The sequence below is a fragment of the Pezoporus occidentalis genome, unplaced genomic scaffold, assembly GCF_034315485.1.
Source record: "Pezoporus occidentalis ecotype Australia unplaced genomic scaffold, CSIRO_AGI_Poc_V1 ctg138, whole genome shotgun sequence".
NCBI lineage: Eukaryota > Metazoa > Chordata > Aves > Psittaciformes > Psittacidae > Pezoporus > Pezoporus occidentalis.
The window spans coordinates 1,092,503-1,112,864 of record NW_026913188.1 but is presented as its reverse complement, the minus strand read 5'-3'; the positions used below and the strand labels follow the sequence as shown (position 1 = coordinate 1,112,864).

The 20,362-nt window shown below is 41.9% G+C and overlaps 1 protein-coding gene across 1 annotated transcript; it reads right to left on the bottom strand.

Moving 5' to 3' along the window:
- GNS (glucosamine (N-acetyl)-6-sulfatase) lies at nt 1–19,946 on the bottom strand. The gene is made up of 14 exons (XM_062609440.1): nt 19,758–19,946; nt 19,066–19,125; nt 18,181–18,387; nt 16,950–17,015; nt 16,447–16,545; nt 14,096–14,263; nt 11,021–11,103; nt 9,537–9,655; nt 8,889–8,992; nt 8,401–8,502; nt 7,169–7,276; nt 6,361–6,471; nt 4,377–4,537; nt 1–3,546 (listed from the first exon to the last, which is right to left on the bottom strand). Exons 1-14 carry the CDS (start codon nt 19,896–19,898, stop codon nt 3,471–3,473), a joined length of 1,605 nt encoding a protein of 534 aa, XP_062465424.1. The 5' UTR covers nt 19,899–19,946; the 3' UTR covers nt 1–3,470.
- Nucleotides 19,947–20,362: the final 416 nt, after the last annotated feature.

Genomic DNA, 20,362 nt, shown 5'->3' with positions numbered 1-20,362 from the left:
GGAAGTTTGATAGGCAGTTTATTTTTTCTTTCCCCAAAAGTGCAGCAGTGAACAGGGTCCTCTGGAAGGGCACTTTCTATACAAACGTTCAAAACAGCAGAAGTTAAGTATGCTCACAACATGCTACAGCAAAGTATGCTCACATACAGAGAGAGTGATACAAATTAAATTTAATCACAATAAACAATAACTGTTTCATTATGATAAAATATTGTCTTTAGGTTGTAGAATCAGTCTTAAATTTAATGTGATTGAAAAGGTGTTTTGGGGGTGTTTTGCATGTCTGTCCCTGTTACAGCTTTATTCTGCAAAATGAAGCAGCCCAATTCACTGGGCTGATGCTGGGTAAGCATGTACTGGCTGTACTCACTTATGCTGAAGTGTTATCAAATGGTTTTTGGTTTAGGATAATGTAATAAAATTCTCAACTGTACTTCTCCCTGTATAATATCTACTTTACCTGATGCAACCATTAAAGTTCAGAGCTCTGCTTTGATACTACTGAGTTTTAAAAAATAATCACATTTTACCTAAACCCAGCTCTGTACCAGTAAGCCCCTTTCATGTAACACAAATGCCTTCAGTAACAAGGTACAGATACAGCCATGCTCAAATAGCATCTGAAATGGTATTTCCAGGAAGACCATTTGGTTTTAAAATCACTTACTTGGGAATCAAGGTTCCTTCAGTGTTTTTTTTAATCACCAAGGATAAGAATTAACACTGTTCATTCAAGGCTGCAAAAATACTCAGAAGTAATTCTTCATGGAAACAGCAGAGGAGCTCTAGCAGCAGTGGCAGGCAACCATTGGGTTCCATTCTTCCTTCAACTATGTGCTTCTGCTGAACAGGTCTTAAGTCTTTATCAAAAGCAGAAGTGAAGTAGGTGCTTGCCTGAACCACTACTGTGGGTAAGTAAGGACTGATTGATTTCATTCTGAATTTCAGTTTAATGCAGTGCGTATTACTTATGACAGATTTCAGATATACTGTGGTTCTCTGACACAGAGTGTGTAAGTTATTGAGTGTAGTTACAAAGCGCTTTACAGGTGTGTGCAGAAAGCAAGTGCCAATTTGGGTAAAACATCTGATCACACATACTAAATCGTCTGTATCAATTCTGTCAACTTTCATGTTAGGTATTAGGCAAAAATTAAATCATCCAAAAGAAAATTCTCTTGTTATGGCTTAAGATCACTTGAAGAAAAGACAGTCACACATCTGTACCCATAACAAAGTTTGGGATTTTTTCTATTAAGAAGCAACATACACATTACTTGCACTGAAACTCAACTCAAGCAGAAACTTGACAATGACCTAGGTTGGATAGAACTGTTCAGGGTTTAATGTGCAGCAATCAATGTATTTCTCCTTAGCCTTCACACAGCTACCGAATTTAAGTTTAAACAAAGAACGTATCTAAGTTGCTAGAATTATCTGAGGAAAACACCATGTAAATGAACTCCAGGTTTAGCTCAGTGTGCAAGAAAACACTTGAAGCATGAAAACAACTTTGGTTTTGTTTGTAAAGACAAAACAGAGTCTGAAGGATACTGACAGGCAATACTAAGGCTCAAGAAACAAAAACAGGATAAAGCTACAGTTGTGGAGGAAAAAAAAAAGTCCTGAGTATTTGAAAGCATGTCAGTAGTCTGAACATCCAACCCCCTCTGCATTTATACAGATGCTGCAGCTGAAAAGTTACCTTTCAAGTGACGATTTTTTTTTCTCAAATATTTGGTCACTCTAGAGATTTGAAACAGTCAGATTTGAGACAAAAAGCTGTATAAAACCTAACCTGTAGGCCACCACAGAAGTTTGCAGCTCTAAGCTACATGAAGGACAACTTCTGTGCTTCAGCATTAAAAGCCAAGGAAGTTCAACTTCCCTTGTTATGGCATTATTTGTATCCAGTTTGTGGGTCTGTGCACTGGGCTATGCAGCTTCACAGTTTTGAGTCATATTTTGTTGCCTACTTCATGATTACTTAGTAAAAGGTTTTATGTGACAGCAGTTGAAATCATCATGCTCTCTATTTGGGTAAAAGATCCAAAATAACTAACTAAAAGAGGTTGTGCCCCAGTTTGCCTGAGAACAATCATCTTGCTTGATAACACAGTTGATCTGCCCACAAGCAGCATGAACTTGTCTTGGAAAAGACAGCCAATTTGGTGTTTCCCCAACAAAGCTATACAGAAGTTACATGCTGACACAAGTTTGGGTGCTTTTTCAGGATTCAGAAGGATACTCCAGTTTGGGTACAAGTGATGGCTGCAGTTCAGATAAGCCCAATCATAAGGATGACGAGACAACATCACCCTCCCAAAGGGAAGCCGAGTGATACCATGCTGCAGTCAGGCATCTAGGCAGGCAGTCCTTTGGTGTCAAGGCCACTTAACTCGGGTCTTGAGTAGTTACATCTCAACCAAAAAGCAACACTCTAGGAAGCACTTAAACTGCCTAAAGTAGCTCTCTCAGCCTAACTTCTAGTGAGCAACGATTTAATTATAGCTAGTTTGCTTTCAGAATAATTTACCTTCAAGAATCTAATCAACACAAGATGTTAGACAAAGACATTCGGAGGTTAGAGACAGATCAGCTTTACTGTGGTGCCCGGGTTTGGTTTTTTTTGTTTTTTTTTTTCCTGTTGTAGATTTTCCTTTAGCATTACTTTTGTTCATGTATAGAAGACTTAAGGGTTAGCTCAAAACACAGGCACACTTATTTGAATATTTGTTAGTCTTAACACTCTTCTTTCACTCACTAGGAAGCCTATATTAAACCCTAAGATACTTTTCAGTAGTACACAGTAACCCATTCCAGCATTTCCCACTAGAAGGATCTTAGAAGTTACATTCTTGTTTGCAAGCTACCAAAGCTGTCCTACAAAATTCATGGGTCTCACTTGAAGTGGTCTCATTGAAAGAGACTATTTAGACACTCACTAGTCTGATCCTACAGCTCTGCCTAATGCCTTCCTACACTCTTTTGCTATTGTCATCACCAGCTTTGAGCTTGATATGGGAAATCTATAATTAAACATAGCCTTTGAGAAAGTCTTTAACACTGAATATGGGTGAGCATTACTGTGCAATAGCACCTGTCTATCCAACCCAACTCAGGTACACATTTATTGATCTTTAGAACAAAATAAACTGTTCAGATCCATAGGCAAAGGTTCACCCCGTGCCTGTGATATGAAAAGGTACTTGAAAGACAAAGGTGCTAATCAATTATCTGAGCAAGACAGATTAGCTGTGTCTAACGATTCAGAGTTAGAGTTCAGCTGTAAGATATACATATTGCACAAGGCAACCAGCTAAAGACAAGGGTTTTTCTTCCAAACAGCGTTTGAATAAGCCCATGAAAAGTCTTCCAGCTGTGATCAGCGAGAGGTACGGAGACAAACCTGCTGCAGTCACTGGAGAAACTGGCCAGTGGGAGCCAATTGCAAGAGGCTCTGAAGTGCCTTACAAAGACCGTGCAGAGAACCTCCGAGCCCGAACACCATGATTGCTGAACATGAGCCGTGGGTCAAACCTGTAGCTATAGGAAGGAACAGAGTATGTGTGAGTGACTGGGAGCACACAGTGACCAATTCTTCTGCAAACAGGTACTTCCAAAAGAGCTTCGGCCACATGAAAAGTTGCTTTCTCAATGGTATGCAGCAGGAGCAGCCTCTCTACATATTATAGCAGATGAGTTATAATGACACACAACTTAGGAGTTGATAGTCTCCAAAGAAATAAATACTAGCTACAACACGCCAACGGCATATTGGCATGTATAACATTCAGTATTCAGGAGGTACATCCTAACAGAAAGCTCTGCTGCTTCAAATTACAAACTTATGTAGCACAACTGTAAGGGCATTTCAAACAGTGCTTAAAAAGCTTCGCTGAAAATGATTACCAACCAATTTCTGAGGTAAGAAGTGCTGTTAACTTACAACAGCTGACTAATTCATACAGCTTAGGTCTTACAGGAAACATTCATTGTTAAGAGCATTTCCAGGAACAACCATATCAAGTATTTGGAAAACAGCTGCCTAGGGCAACCTGCAGAGCTCTTCCTTGTTTGCAGGCAAACCTGAGGTCACTTGCCTCTGACTACTCAGCACAGCCGTAAGCTTCAGCTATTCTAAGTCAGGAGTGGCTGGCAAGACTAAAGAAGTAGTATTAATACTATCAAGTTATATTTGGTAGATTAAATTAAAATACAGATTGAGCATTAAAAAAAAACCCAGAAACAGCAAGAAAGCATCTCTATCAAACAACAGTATGTAATCCAACATAAATACCCTCTATAAAAGCCTAATTTAAAAACATATAGTTATATTTAAAAGCATTATCTAAATAAACTCAATTAGTACTTACCCAGGATCAAAGACACCCGGCGTACGGCACGTTGCTCCCGAACAGGACTGCAGCATCATTAATCGATAGTTCATCTTTTCTAGAATTTCTTGATCAATTGTTTTAGCAATGTTGTTGATCTGGTGTGGATCTGCAGTCAAGTTATACACTTCCACAAACACCTGGAGAAGAAAGTTCCTGCACTGTATTAAGTCCTAAATGCTAATTAACTTTTAATCATATTATTTGGGAAGAACATTTAAGGACAGCGTATTGTCTCAAAAGTTTTTCCTAATGATGCTGCAGCATTCCCACACATGAGCTGTATTTAGCCATGCAGTTAAGTAGTCAAAGACAGGAGAGTGTGTAGGTAAAGTTTAGTGTGATAGGACTATTACTGGAGAAGTTTTTACTTTCGCCTGAAATACTCCACTGCACATCAGATTTTTTTCCAACGCATAAATGGAACCTGTCTTATGACTGTAAGACTGCAGCAAGAGGCCATAGCTAAGCTGGCTGCCTTTTCATTATTGGATCTCAAATACACTGTTTCCTGACCATCGCACCACCATTATATCAAGTCTCAGCTCATCAGGTACTTCCAGCTGTCAAACTGTAACAGGTACCTTGACTGCGCATACAAAACAGACTGAATATCAGTATGCTATAACCCTCATACAAGCTTTTTTATGTACACATGCTGTGAGAGGGTTTTTTTGTGTGCTTTGAAAAGGTTTGGAAAATTTTAGGGCAGATTTGGGTTTTTTTTTGGTACACTAAGTCTCTAAACCATTTTGTGGGACAAATATTACTCAAACATATCTCAAGAATTCAGCTGAGGTTTTGTCTGTGGCTAGAGTAAGAGGCCTGATTGCAGATGATGTTGACTTAAAGTGGCTGGGTTCTGTCTAACGTAGATAAAAATGAATCCAGCCAGCCTTTGGCTGCAAGCTGTCTTCTAAGGCTCACTGCAAGGTTTTAAAAGCCACATTGCTGCATCTTCCCAATACTGTTAGTCTTAATTTAGCTGACCCACGTGAGCTCCATAACCAAAAAAGGCTCCAGCCATTACTGGGGGAAAAAAAGGTGACATGTAGTGTATTATCAGATCAACTTTGGAGTCTACTTTTATGAGTAAAGTTGCAACACTCATTTGACTTCACCATAAATTGTCAGAAAGTGGAAAAATGAACAGCAGGGTCTGCTAATCAGCATCTTAAGTCTCCCACACAGTCTTTCTTGCTATCTTAGCACCAAAACCAGCATGTGGGATTTGCTCCCCTGGTTTAAGCTGGTCATGAAAGTGTTCTGTGTTGTGGCACAGTAACTGGGGATACCTACTGTTTATGCCTTTACCTGCAGTTCATTAGATTTATAACCCTGTTGCCTCAAACTCAGTGTGTTCTCTGGAGCAACTGTGTGCAAAGGGGCACAAGTAAAGATCAGCCCTGTAAACCCACTAGTGAGATTTGGAAGTGGGGAGATTATGTCCCTTACACGCACACAAGTTAAGATAAGGTCTGAGATCTTTCTCATAGTTGCAACTTTAAAACTTATTTCACCAGACGAGTGTTGGAAGAGAAAAGACGAGCCTGGGATTTCAGTTCTTCCAAAGGAAAAAAGTTGCAGCTGAGCCTAACAGCAGAAAAGGTAAGAGTGTAACAGAAAACATTTGTGATACAAAAGACTCTGGTGCATGGAATTGGGGCAGGACAGAGAACTGGACCCAGCCCAGCCCCCCATGAGGCTGTTAGGCGATACCAACAGGCAACAGTTACAGTTTACTCTTGTCCCTTCCTCACCCCCTTCCCACCTCTTTTTATTTTTCCCTAACCTCACCAGTTTGGGTCAAACATTCTCACCAGTAGATAAATACTTCACTGTTTATCCTGCAAGCAAGCTAGTCAGCTTTTCAGAGTATTTTATGAAAGCCTTGAGAGCAGATAAGAGTGCAGTCGCTTGCAGCTGTGAACAGTTGTCATCTGCAAGTCAGAGAGAGACTTACCTCCCGGTCATCAAACTCACAGTACTGCAGGTCCCAGGAAGTTGACAGTGTCCTTACACAAGCGTACGTATTGTTATAGGAATCTTCACACACACAGTCTGGGAAGCAGTGCTGTGAAGTGAGCAGTGAACAAAAACTTCAGAGCAGGGGAAAAAAAGATGAACTAGCAATCTTCTTCCTACAGCCTGTACCAGCTCAAGCCAACTGCAGTTAGCTGATGAACACCAGAGTCTTAGTCTAACACATGCAAGTATCCCCTGGGGATTTTAAGTAAAATCTCAGCTCTTCTAAATTTGAGACACTTGTTATTAACCTCACTACAATTAAGTGTGTTTTGTCTGGGAGGGTAATGTGCATACACTGAGGAGAACATCCCAACACACAGTACTAAACACCACACCAATGGGATGCTTTACTTAAAGCAAACCCTCTTTGATTCAGGAAGTAGCTACAATTTATAAATAACAGTCACAGACAACAACTGTACAACAAGGTCTCTGGAAGTTTAGAAAAATCACGGTGTTGCTACCACCCACTTTGCCAAGCCCACACTTTCCTGTGTATTTCTCCAGCCCCGAGGCCCTATAGATTCCAAAGGAAAGGGTGGCTGTGTTCAGCAGGGTCACATGGACATATCGGTTCCACGAGGCTGCATGTCTCCCTCCAGTTCCTAAATGCTGGCAGGACCTACAGAGCTAGCTCCTACTCACCAAGACACTGGGATCTTACTGATAGAACCAGGTTAGCCCATACAGCAAACAGGCTGAACCTAGTAGTTATTTGCTAACATTAACAGATCTTGTCTTACTGTGACTCCAGGTCCTAGGCCAGGACAGGTAGGATCACTGCCGTTGTACCCTTCTCCCTGGTACTCCACCAGGAAGTCTGATCTCCATGTCTCATTTCTGTCTCCTCTCTAGGACAAGAGAGAAACATCATAGTATCCACTGTACCGTGACAGAGAAGGAATACTCCATGCCCACTGCTTACACGGCAGTTTGAGTCATGATCCCTAGTTTGGGTCAGCCTTCAAATATTAGCTCCAGGTTAGAAGGAAAACAAGGATCCAACTCCAAAAATACTAGTACACCTTCTTGTGAGGGTTTAAAGCACTATCTGCAATATAGAATCCCGCAGTAATATCAAATAGGAACCACATGGCCAGATACAATTATATTACAGACAAGAACCCCTGTAGTGAGGCTGCTTGGTTTATATCGCGCTGTCTCACAATGAATGGAAAAAGATACCCTTGGCATAAGAAAAGATTAAGCTGCTCTATTTGGAACTTCATTTTAAAGACAGAGGAAGAGGGAAGTTTCAAGTTAGTATACAGCACCATCAGAGGCACACACAACAGAACAATGAGTTTCACAGTTGTGATTCCACCAGAGTTTAAATTAGATGCCTTTTACCTGCTTCTGTCTAAAGAACAGCTTAAGGTTTGGATAGAAGGTTTTAAAAGCAAAGCACTGTTTTAAATCTGGATGATCCTTTATTTCCAAGTAAGCTGCCTTTAATTTATAAACTGAATTTAATTAAAACTAAACAGATCAACTGCAAGCAGCTTTATTTAAATAGGCTTCTGCTCACCTATGGGAAAGGTCAAGTTTACTTTATAAAACTGCATACATTGTTTCAAAGTTCAGGGGGAAACACTAGTTCTACCAAAAACTGAGGCAAACCAAAGATTTTAGTAAGAACAGTCTGCTCTTCGCCTGCATCTTTGCTGAGAAATTCCAAGGAAAAAGGGAGGGAGAGTACAAGGTGAAAAAAAACAGAGCCTTCAAAACAGGAATTCTTACAAATGGCAGGACTAGCCAAAGGATGACACAGCTTTCTCTTACAAAGTGACCACAGAGTTGTGATGCTTATGAAAACACATCTGCATTTCAGCAAGATACCTATTTTTTCACTAAGCTATGAACACTCCACATGAAAATGACATTCTTTGTTTGAGTCTACTGAAGGAAGTAGTATTCACTTTGAAGAATAACCCCTGCAAGAGCTGCTGGTTACTATCCCTGTCTCTCTACTTACCAGCAGTGGCAACAGTGACATCCCATCCATTTGGGTCTTATTCAAGTCATACCCTGCGATGTCCAGAATAGTGGGACCCAAATCAATATTTGCAACAAGCATCTGCAAGGGGAGGAAAACTTACTTCAGAAGACTAGAACCCAACAGATAAAATACAGAAGTCTCATTGTTACAATTACTTGTCATTTTAGGTACACCTAAACAGTACTTAATTTTTTCTTTATAGGCTAGTGGACCTTGTAACATTAAAAAGCTATGGCAGGGTCTGTGTAAAGTGAGCTTCACACTTCGCACCTTTCACTACTTTTTGTATCCTGCAATTACATTTACTGATTGAAGCAAGAGCACACAGCTTTTTAGAAGGAGGTCATTGCACCTTTGCTGCTCCATATATTTAATTTCACTGGTACATACATATATATATATATATATGCAAGAGGATAAATTACAACCTAAAGTTGATAACTGTGAAACATTTTCTTTCTTACCTTGTTTGTCTGATTTGGTTTTATCCCTGGTCCTCGAACTAGCAATGGCACTTTGATATCAAACTCATACAGCTGCCGTTTGTCTATTGGCAAAGAAAACTGGCCTACAATAGACAATGGGAAAGGTTAAATGGCTTCTGATTTTACCTTTGAGGAGTTTGTGTTACATAACTTCCAGCAGCCCATTTTTTTTTTTTTTACAAAGAAGAGGTTCTTAACCTGAACTACACTAAAAGTGGACAACAAGAATAGGCAACTTCAAAAAGTATAAGCAGTATCTTAAAATATAACAGCTTAGATACTGTATTTTTAGTTGTACAACACAATTCAGACTTAATTTTTACTGATTTAATTCTTTTGTGGCAGCTCTTCCTAAAGAACACAGGGACCCTTCCTCCATTTCTACCCTAATTTCATGTATACCAAGACACAGTGGCAGTGATTAATGATAAAATCCACAACCAAACAATAAAATCCCCAAACACCCACACTGCAGCTCCAAATTGTTTCTGCAACTCAGATCAGTATTTCTCATGTCTACAGTGTTCCACAGCTGCTGTTCCCACTTTTCTGGAGTGGTCCTGAGGGTAAAGTGTTACACAGTTCCTGGATCTTCTATAGATGTTCAGTAATCAGTGAGACTTTTACCAGTGTGGAAGCCATTGTCTGAGGTGTAAAAGATGTATGTGTTGTCTAATTCTCCATTCAGCTCCAGTTTCTTCACTAGCTTCTCTACCAGGTCATCTACAGACAGCAGAGTTTGCCACCTATATAGAAATAAAGTAATTCATGTTAGAGCCTGAAAAAAAAAGAAAAATCAGAATAATTCTGACTGCAAGGCAGGGCATTTGTATTCTGCTTCAAGTCAGCAGTGTATGCACTGCAAGTGGATTATTTTGCTTGCAAATTCTGAAAACAAATTTCATAGATTACTACACTGTACTTTTGAGACTGCAAGTTAAGATAGAGACAGTCTGTGTGTCTTCAGTTCTTGTTGATTTTATTTTGTAGTGTCTGAGAATGACACCAAAATACTGATTACTTCTTATCTGGAGACAGTCAATACCAACTTTGAAGCAACGTGGTGATAAAGAGTCTGCTATCTCCTGCAAGGTCACTTGTTGTTATTTCTTTATATGTAGTTTTTAACATTAAAAATCAAGACTGCTGTGAATTTTTCTATACAGAATCTTTTCTGCTTGAAAACTAAATCAGATATTTTGTATTGCTCACAGAATATCAGGGTCCATTATTCCATTGTATCTAAAGCCTTGAATAGCTACAAGCTATTCTTTCCTTTGTCATGGGGTTTGCTGTTGAGACAAGTGACTGCTTCTGTAAGTCAGTAATGAGCCTCCACAGACCAGCATTATGCTGAATTAGAGTTACTCATCCTTGGATCTTGTTGTCTCAAGAATTACTTTAGGATTTTGCTGCATAATTTTACCTTCATGTTTCATAAAGCAAGAGCCTGAAAATCTTGGTTTTCCATCTCCAAAGTAGAAAGCAAATGCCTGATAACAGCTCAAAATTGAATTTATCGCTTTAAGTTAAGCTAATGTCTGTTTCAGAGCTTTTAAAGAAAATAAACCTACAGTTTCCAGGTAAAGAAATACCCTTTCTTTCTCTTAAAAAAGGGAACAAGCTGTATCTTCACACTATTCCCCACATCCCGTTTTATAAAAAGGAGCCAAGCTCCTGCCCTGGACAGTCAGGTGTCCTCACATAAAAAGACCACAGACAGAGCCAAGGTGAATGAATCAGATTAGCTGGCAGATAAATCAATCACATTTGATGTATGTTATGTAAGACTCTGGAGTCCAAGTGAAATAGAAGGTAAGGGCATGAAAACCTGCTGTCTGCTGAAAGAGAAGCATTAGGGACACTGAACATGACCGGTCTTTTTAGTGATAAATGATGGCAGCATTTGGGAGCAAAATATTCCTAAAGTCAATGACAAGTTTCTTTGCAAAAAAGTAAGCAGAAGGTCAAGTCAGATGCCAGAAAACCACTATAGATGCAATTTGACACCCACGGTCAGGCTTAGTAGAACCTGTTAAAAAAATACCTTTTCTTTTTTAAAAGACAGTAACAGTTCTGAGCAGCAATCCCAAGCAACAAAAAATTCTTACCTCTTTCTATAAGCATCATCAAGAAACTGTATTGAAGAGTTGGTCATTGGAGTCTTTGCTTGTCGGATTAACCAGTGCTTGTCCTACAGAAATAAAAAGAAAAACCGCAAAGATTAGCATAGGAGAGAAGTACCAACTTTTAAACCTTTCCTAGGCCAGTTACAGCAGAAATGTTGCTTAGTGGAAAACATCCACATGATGCCTGCTAAATAGCCATGCAATGCTATCAAACTGATCTGACACCAATTTTCTCTCTTTGTTCATCTAAAAATCTAAGTTGCAAGAGAAGAATATATTACAGCTCTACTATGCTCAGCCCTTAGTGAAAAGAAAGCTGTGGATCTTTTCAAAGCACTTCAGGGAGATATTTGGGAAAGGAGCTCGGGAAGGGTCACCCAGAGATAAAAGTCTGATAGCCCAAGACAGGTCTGATGAAAATGTCCAAATGAATGATTAAGCAGCATTATAAGACTAATTTTTTTTCATTTACTAGGTCAGAGATGACCCACTCACCACCCTCAGCCTGAGCCTGTATTTACTTGGCCACTCCTCCCCACAGAGCCTCTCCTTATGCAGTTTCCCTCTTGTCACAAGCAAATGACTCTGAACAGGCTCAGCCTTTAGGGACGCACAATGAAGTGACTCATGTCACCTGCAGTTTCTTCACTTCCCTGTTTTCTGTTCTTGCCAACTGAAGGACAGTTTTAGCATGGAGACTTCATACTGTGTCAAGTTCGCTTTAAATCGCTTGGATTCAGATCCCACAGTAGTTGTAAAGATTCTCTGCAGAGACACTAAGTCTCTACACTAATCCTATCTCAGCAAGAAAACACAGCATAATCAAGAGCACTAGTGTATTGTTTGAGAGAGGAAAAAGGAAAGACATCACAAACCCCATCCCCAACTCTACAGAAGCCCACCAGAAAACAAAGGAGCTGGCAATATCACCTGTGCACCAGCCACCATTCACAAGACGTGCACTTAGGAGGGGCCCTCCTATCATGCTAGATAACTCAGGCACATAAGTCATGTAGGACAGTAGAATCCTCCCCTTTCCTGGAGTATTTTGTTCTTCCTACCTTTCTCTGAAGTTTCAAACAGCACCTAAACACCTCTGTGGATTTCAGAACACACTGGCTCAGAGTCTGCAGCCAGTCCACTTCCCTGTCAGTCCCTGCTAAGTCCCTTTCACTGGTTACACACAAAGCTGCTGCCTCCCTACACCCTGTTCCCAAAGAAATTTCAGGAGATCTTGTGCCAGCGTGCTATATCTTGCTGGCAGAATCTGAATGCAGCTGCGCTCCAATTCTGCAGAAAAACAGTGCATGTGAGAGAAATCCCTAACACCCACCTTAATCAGCTTCTCTCTCACAACAGGTTCAATAAACCACTCATCTGGGCTACCAACAGTCCTGCCTGGGAAACCAGACAGCAACCCACTCCTTGATGTAGTTCATAGCTGAGGGTCCTAAGCAGAAGTTAAAGCGTGCATCACTGGACAGACTGACAACAGCTTAACTCCTGTTTTTCATGCAGACTCCTCCTAGATGGCTCCTTTTAGTACCCCTTGCTCACATACTGTGTGAGGGAGCTAGGCAACGTTCACTCAGGAATCAACACTGTACAATGCAAGACTCTCAAACCAGCATTACGACATCAATGACTTGAGGGTCTGAGCTTACATACTTTTGCTATTGCAGGTATTGTGCCTGCCCTAGAGAACAGTGAAGCTGAAAGAAGAGTTAGGCTTCAAGACCACAACACTGCCAATTCCAGAAACACACTGTTAATGATTGTAGCTATTGTGTCTGGGAAGAAGGACAGTGGCTAGTCTGTTCCTGTTGGGAAACCCAGTAAAACTGCTATATCCACAGACACTAGCTGCCAAATATTAAGTAAGTCTGTCATCTTGCTTTGTATCACATAGGCACATACAGATACTTTGCTTTGCATTAGGGAGCTTCACACTGCTGACTTTGCAGCTAGTCAAGTTATTTCTGGCTCACTATTTTAAAAGTGTTTGACTTTACAGTAATAGAGTCTAAGACAAAGTTAGGGATCCTTTTATGGAGGAAAGAAGTCTGTCCCCCACTCCCTATTTCGAAATAGGTTGGGCTAAAGTATTTGCTAGTGCCTGCAGCCCTTTCCTCTCTCTCCTATTCTCATATCACACTGATAAGCACATGGTCATTTTGCAATCTACAATCCTCAGCTACAAACAAGTTTCACCCTGTACTACTTAGTCAGAGTGACCTTACAAGAGGTATCACTAGGCACCAGATAGGCAGTCAGGCAATGTTATGTCTTAGTCTTAAGGTTAGGAGCAAATCAATTGAACACCAAGTTCTGTATTTTAAACAAACTGAATCAAACCCACAAAAGTTCTGCAAGTTAAATATCTCACCAGATTAACTGTTTGCGCTTTCAGTTATTGGCACAGTAAGTCACAGGGGATTAGTCTGAGCTAAATCTTATTTGGGCAACTTTACTGGCAGTGGAAAGTACTGCCCCGTCACAAGGATGTCTGTGAATTTGTAACATTAGGCTCAGCAATTCTGGTTACAGGTTATTTCAATAAATTTAAGGGAAGTTCGTAAAGTCCTTAGTGACCATGGGACCTGTGGCTCATGATTTCATGAAGTCCAATATGCTTGTCACTCAGTGGCAGCTCTGCCATGAGCTCAAGTAACAGACCACCCATCCACACAGTAGATGTATACAGGAACACAAGGCTCACACCTGAGCCTTTGTGTAGCATGCTATCTACGTGTGCTCCTGACCATACCAGGAGCAATGACAAAACATTCTAAGACCATCCAAAAAGCCTGGAAATTGGACAAGGAATTAATTCTTCTATTTATTAATCATAACTCCATTGCACTGCCTTATTTTTGCCACTACATTTTTTTTATTTACAAGATATTGGTAGGCAAATATCTCAGTCACAACAAACATATCTTACCCTGACTGGCCAATTAACATAACAAACCAACAGTCACAGTATTAGCCCGAATAGGCCTAACATGCAAGTCTCTGCTCTCACAAGTAGAATAACCTATGCAGATTCTATCTTACCTTGCCATGAATATTAAAGTTGCTGTTTCTTGGTGCACTGACATTCTGAAAGCTCTTTGTATACTGTGGAGCAGCTGTCCAAGGGGAGTGTGGTGCTGGGGTTGAGATCATCATAAAGAAAGGCTCGAAATTCGATTTATACTCCAAGAAGTCCAATGACATGTTGGCCTGTGAACAGTTTTGTTGGAGAACAAAAAGTCATACATCCAAAAGCAAATAGCAAGCATTTAAAAAAAATCTGTACTAGACATTCGTAACTTATTTAGAACTTGGTAGTACTGAGAACATTTAAACTACTTCAGCAACTTATTGCTTCCTCATCTCCAAATATCCAGAACAGCAGCTTGTGATAAAAAAAAAAATCCCAAGTGTTCATGTTAGCAGACTTTTTTGTCCCACATCTCTGAACAGCTTTCTACTTTAAACTCAAAAGTTTGTGCTATTCTGAGTATTAACAAAACCCACCTAAACTTGGCTTTCAAGTACAACTGGAGCTTTCTTTCACACACTGAGTCTCTCAGATGCCATCCCCTGCCTGACAGATCCCAATTTAGCAGTTTAATTTCTGTTCAGAAATAGAAATTGTTCTGAAAAATAAAAACCCTCCAGCCCCATTGCCTATAGCATATGCTCTTTCTGCAGCAATCTCCTTATCTATAAGGGGTGCCACATTTCTGCTGGTGAAGCCAGAAGCTCTAGGTAAGGACGGTACCAAACTCCACTCACTTGCATCGCCTCAGTGCACTTTCATTTTCGTTTCAGCCTGTACACTTTCAATTAGCAAGTGAGTTCCACTCATAATCTACAGATTGAGAGTCTCATATTGGCCTTCCCTTGGTCAGCCTTTGAAATTACAGCTTCAAAGGTATTACTTGCAGGTGAACTCTTCACCGTTCAAATCTTGCAACGTTTTCCCTTCCTGCCCAATTAGTACACCCCATTGTGGATATTCTTTTCTGTCTGCAGAAGAAACTATACACTAAAAATTCCCCCTTCTTCCTTCCTCCTAACTCAAACATCCAAGCAAGTTAAATAACAGAGTTAATGGAGGATAAGACCTGTATAAACTTTGAAAATCTGGTTCAGAAACCAATGATAAAGGTCCACTCCTAGAGATGGTCAACTTAGATGTTGATAGAACCTTGAACTGCAACATGTTAGGACTGCAGGAAAGAGATCCAGGTGCTCAGATTCCTAGTACCAGACTTAGTACCAAGATGTGTCAGGACAAGAAAGCTTGTGCATCGTATCAAGCAACCCAGAAACTTTGCATAAGCAACTGAACAACGCATTGAAGGAATTAAACTCAAACATGAGCTCTGAAATGCTGAATGCATATTTGATAGCTACAGGCAGAAAGTAGAATGGAATACACTGAAAATCATAATTCACTGCTCTGTCTTGTGTTAACACACCACAAGTAAGAGGTTTATGCAGCAATGACCCCTTAGTCAAAATGCTTATGAGCTGCTGAAGGATCAAAAAAGCCCAGTGCAATGCCAGTAATGGGATAGTCTCACTTCTGGCTTATCAATTCCAATCTAGCTTTAGACAGTGTAAATCTAAATTTAATCAGACAGCTGTTCAGTACCCTGAGAAACATCCATCAGTTCTGTTCCCAGTAAGCAGCTGTCTCTGTTCAAGAGCCCACTGCAATGAAATTCATTAGGGTCTCAATGGAAGACTACAAACATGAGGAGACTTCTCAGAAAGGACTTTTCCCAAGCGCTGCATGCCAGCTCCCAGCACTACCAACTCCTACACTGTAACAGGGTGTCAAACTAAAGCTGCAGCTTGGCAGGTGGGGGGAACACTCCTGCTCCCTACTTCTGTTCCCCAAATCTCCAAGCTAATAGTACTCACTAAACAGGGCCCCAAGAGAGCTAAAGCAACTTGAACTTTCCTTTAAGCATCTGATGTCTTTGTTACCTCTCTTTACCTTAAGAGGGTAAAGAGGATAAACACTCCCCTGGTCAGCTACAGATTTTGCATGGTCCATATATTGCCCTCTCACACCATGGAGGATCAATTAGCCTTTGAGATCTCCAGTTTATCAGTTTGATGCAATTAGATACTAACACATCGTGCTAACAAACAAAACATGCTGTAACCTTATTTTTACATGCTTAAACTTCACACAAAGCTTGGCCCAGTTTATCTGTAACAGAATGTATTAGAAGGAGACACAGCCTTCAATGAAGTAGTTTAAGTCATTGCCTACGTGCATCTCATGTATTTATGAACTAATAAAGCCTAACAAATGAGCATCCCACCCTTGCCTAAGCCCCCAGCATGAGGCATTATCTGGTCATAAGCAGCTTCTGTAACACACAAGTTGCAAAGTTTCTTACCAGTACGTCTGTCAGGTAATCCACACTGTAGTTCTCACCGTGCCTTCGTGCTTTGCCGTTTACTGAAAGAGTATAGTTGTAGTACTTTGAATTCTTCTCCTGTGGAAACGTAATGGGCATATTTATATGAAGTAACACACACACTGATTACTTGAAATAATCAAAATGAGCTGCTAGCAAGCATTTCTCAAATAGGTTATAAACACTTGTCATAAGGATACCACAAGAATTCTCAGAGCTGCTTTCCAGCAGCAAAGCCTATTTTAGTGCTGCCTTACTGTGCTGTGGGTTTACAAGCCAGGCTTTCCCCCCGGCACCTTAGCAGGAGCAGCCTTTGTGAAAGCCAAGAATGCAATATGCAACAGAGGAAAAAAGGGAAGGAAATTTGCATTAAATTTTTAGATGCTCTTTGCCTGCTCTCTTATCACCAGCAAAGTTCAAACAAGAGTTGGATTACAAAGCAACCAAAATTAGGTATTAAAAACAACAGAATAGTCACATACCAAAGCATACCAAAAACTCCATCCAGGAGGGACGTGACCTACTCCCCCTGCATCCTCTGCTCCATACTGAAAAGAAACAGACCATGACTCACAGTTTCAATTATGAGGAATAAAAGCTAGAAATTATGTTTCATATTCATGTGCTTTATTCAACACTAATCAGAAAGCGCATTAAGCTGAATTCAGTTCCAGAATGGAAAAAAAAAACAAAATACATATGCATATAAAAGCACGTAGCCTGCTAAAGAAACCAGGATTAAATAACTATAGAGACAGTAACTGAAAGCTTGGCATTCACCAATAAAATTTAGATTTTATTTCCTGTTCTACTCCGCACATTAAAACACGCAGAAATCCTGGAGTACATCATCAGGCAATGAGAGGTGATCAAAAACACACATGGATAAGACCCTAAGGCTTTGTGATAACAATTCACAAGATACTAAAGAAAGTTTTGCATAGACCGACAGCTTCATCATCATCCCCCAAAAGGGGGGGAAGGAGCTTTAAGCCTCTTACCACCTCAGTGCCAAATAAACTGCAACAACTAGCTTTTAAGCCACCAAAAAAGGGAAAGTAGCTGCTACACCCATGCCAAACTCAAGACAGAGGCTGCCTCAGGGCAACACAATGGGTTTCCTCAGGGCTGCTCTCTCCCTTCTACACAGCTTGCTTAACTGCAGGGACAGGAGACTACACAGTCAAGGGATACTCAGAGGAAGTCAGAGAAAGTTTTCCTTTTCCTCACTGCCTCAGTAATATCAGCAGGAATAAATTTGTGTCTGGCTATAAATATTCACGTTCCATCGTATTATACCACCAACATTTTCCAGCAAGGGATGCAAGGAAAATAATACTGTAAAGAGCCTGTAACTCATCTAGCTCCAAATACAATTGCATCACGCAAAAGGAATACCTGATCTTAGAGGTTTCAGCATCTGAACACATTAAAAGAAGTCTAGATTCCATCACCCTTTTAAAATCAACTTTTAAAAACATTCAGGCACTTACAGGACCCAATTTTAACCAAGTTAAGTTAAAGATTTGAACTTTGCATCATATTTATGCCTCCTCAGCAAAGAGAGCTATTCATCCAACTATACCACTTTAAATGTTTTGGAGATCTGCATTCAGCTACAAATATAAAAACTATGAAAATATGAAGCTTTAAAGGTAGACAATAGAAATTAACTGACTCACAGTATAAAAAAAAGCAAGCACAAAAAAATACCTCATTCAAATACTTTCCAGCAAAGAACGTTTGATAGCCACACATAGTTTTGAGCAGAGCTGGGAAAGTATATGGCTCCTGAATCTTCTGCCATAACTTGCTGCTACAGTTTCCTTCCAGAGTGTTATTGACAACATGATGATTATGTGGGTATTTTCCTGTTAAAATGCTAGCCCGACTGGGACAGCAGAGTGCACTGGGAACGTACTGGAAAGACAGGATGAAGTAATACAAGATTAACATTGTAAAACTATTTTTCCCTCAAAATTTCTAGCTTTGAAATAACAGCTAATAGGCTGATCAAAATGTTCACCAACATTAAAGCACAATTTTTTTCTGGACACACAATTATTTTTCTGGACATCCCAAGTATCTTCACTAGTGAAATACTGCACATGAAGCTGCTTTTAGGTTTCTGCAGCATATGCCCTTCAACCCCCCTCTCCCGATTAGATGTGGTTCTTACACAGTAGCAAGTATCCATTAAAATACTGATTGCCAGTTTATGCACTCCATTATTTTAGCCATGGAAATACATTAGAATATGAAGAGTGTAGTGGGTTTTCAGCATTCATGAAGCTTAAAGTTTCAAGTAGCTTCTTCTAATGCTTCGCAGTAATAAAAATACTTTTATTACTCAATTTTACTTTACAGCTTAAGGAAGTCAACAAAGTACTTTTAGGAAGTGAAACTCTCCCTCTGTTTCTGAACACGACCTTGAACTATATTCATTTTGAGGCCTAAAGTAGTTAGAGATTCAATTTAAAAAACCCACTGGCATACTTACAGGCTTCATAAAACTGTTACCAGATTTGAGACCTTAGATGACCTAAGATACAAACTATACAAAGGCACACACACCTCAGAAGTTCAAGAAGCACTTACTGCGTTTAGGAAGGTCATTCCCATTTGTGCAATGAGTGCATTAGTCTTCTTTAGGGGGGTCTGGAAGAAAGGCACCAAAAGGAAATCAGCTAAAAACGCAAGGATGCTAAGTAAAGTAGGGCAGCTGAGGCAGACATACAAGTACCCGAAGCAAGGCCCACCACCACAGTTTCCAGACACTGGCCAGGCAATCCATGCAGTGCCTTCTTGCTGGGGCCTCCTCTGGTCCAAGCAGTTACACAACTGAGCCCTCACCGAGGCACAGGGAGTTACCGGGACTACCTGCCGCTGCAGAGAAGCCCGAGCCTCTACAGCTTCCCAGAGCCGCTTGGCTCTCCCAGGGAAGCCCACCGTGACGCTCTCTTATCGGGGAAACTCGGCTTGAGGCTGCGGACGGAGACCCTGACCCCGGCTGCGGGGTGGGCCGGGGCTACGCCGCTCATCCCCCCCACCCCCCGGGCCCAGGCCGCCACTCCTCAGCGGCGGGAGCGACCCGCTCCTGGCACCAGGCCCTCTGTACGCCCTAACGGTACCCCCAGCCCACAGCGAGACTGGGCAACGTCCGCGGGCGAGCACCCCCTCAGCGAGGGCAAGGCCGCCCGCAACGCGCCCACCGGCCCCAACGCCCAGCTCCGCACCCCCCCCCCCCCAAGGACGGGCCGGCGGAGGAAGGCGGGGAGCCGCGGGGTTACCATTCCGCCCAGGCAGACGTCCTGGTCGTCGGTGAGGATGAGCACCACGTTGGGCCTCCGCACCTGCCGCGCTGCCCCCGCCGGGCTCAGCATCAGCAGCGCAGCCAGAGCCAGCCCTTGGGCGGCCGCGGCAGGGGACATGGCGCAGCAGCAGAGGCGTGCGGGCAGCGGGACAGGAGGAGCCGGCGCCGCTCGCAGCCACGGGCAGGACCGAAAGCGGAGCCCCGAGCAGCAGAGCGCGGGCCCGCCCCGGCGTATGACCGGGCAGCGCGGCGGGGGGGGGGAATGGAGGGGCGGTGTCACGTGGCCCGGGAGGCAGCCGCGGCGGGGACCAGTCCCGCCTGCTCCCCGCCTCCTCCTGGCCCCGCCCCCTCCGGCGTGGCCCCGCCCCCCGGGAAGCCGTTGCCATGGGAGCGGGGGGCGGTTCCCGGTCCCTCTCTCCGCTCTCCCTCAGCTGCTCCGGGAGGGATGCTCTTAGCTGTAAAACACTGTTTTAGTGCAGAATTCCTGACTTTAATTAGCCGAGGCCGCAGAGCTGGCCCCAGCGGTCTGGCCCCGCCTGGCTGCCATGCCCTTCGTGCGTCCCAGACAATTCTCGGCTTGCA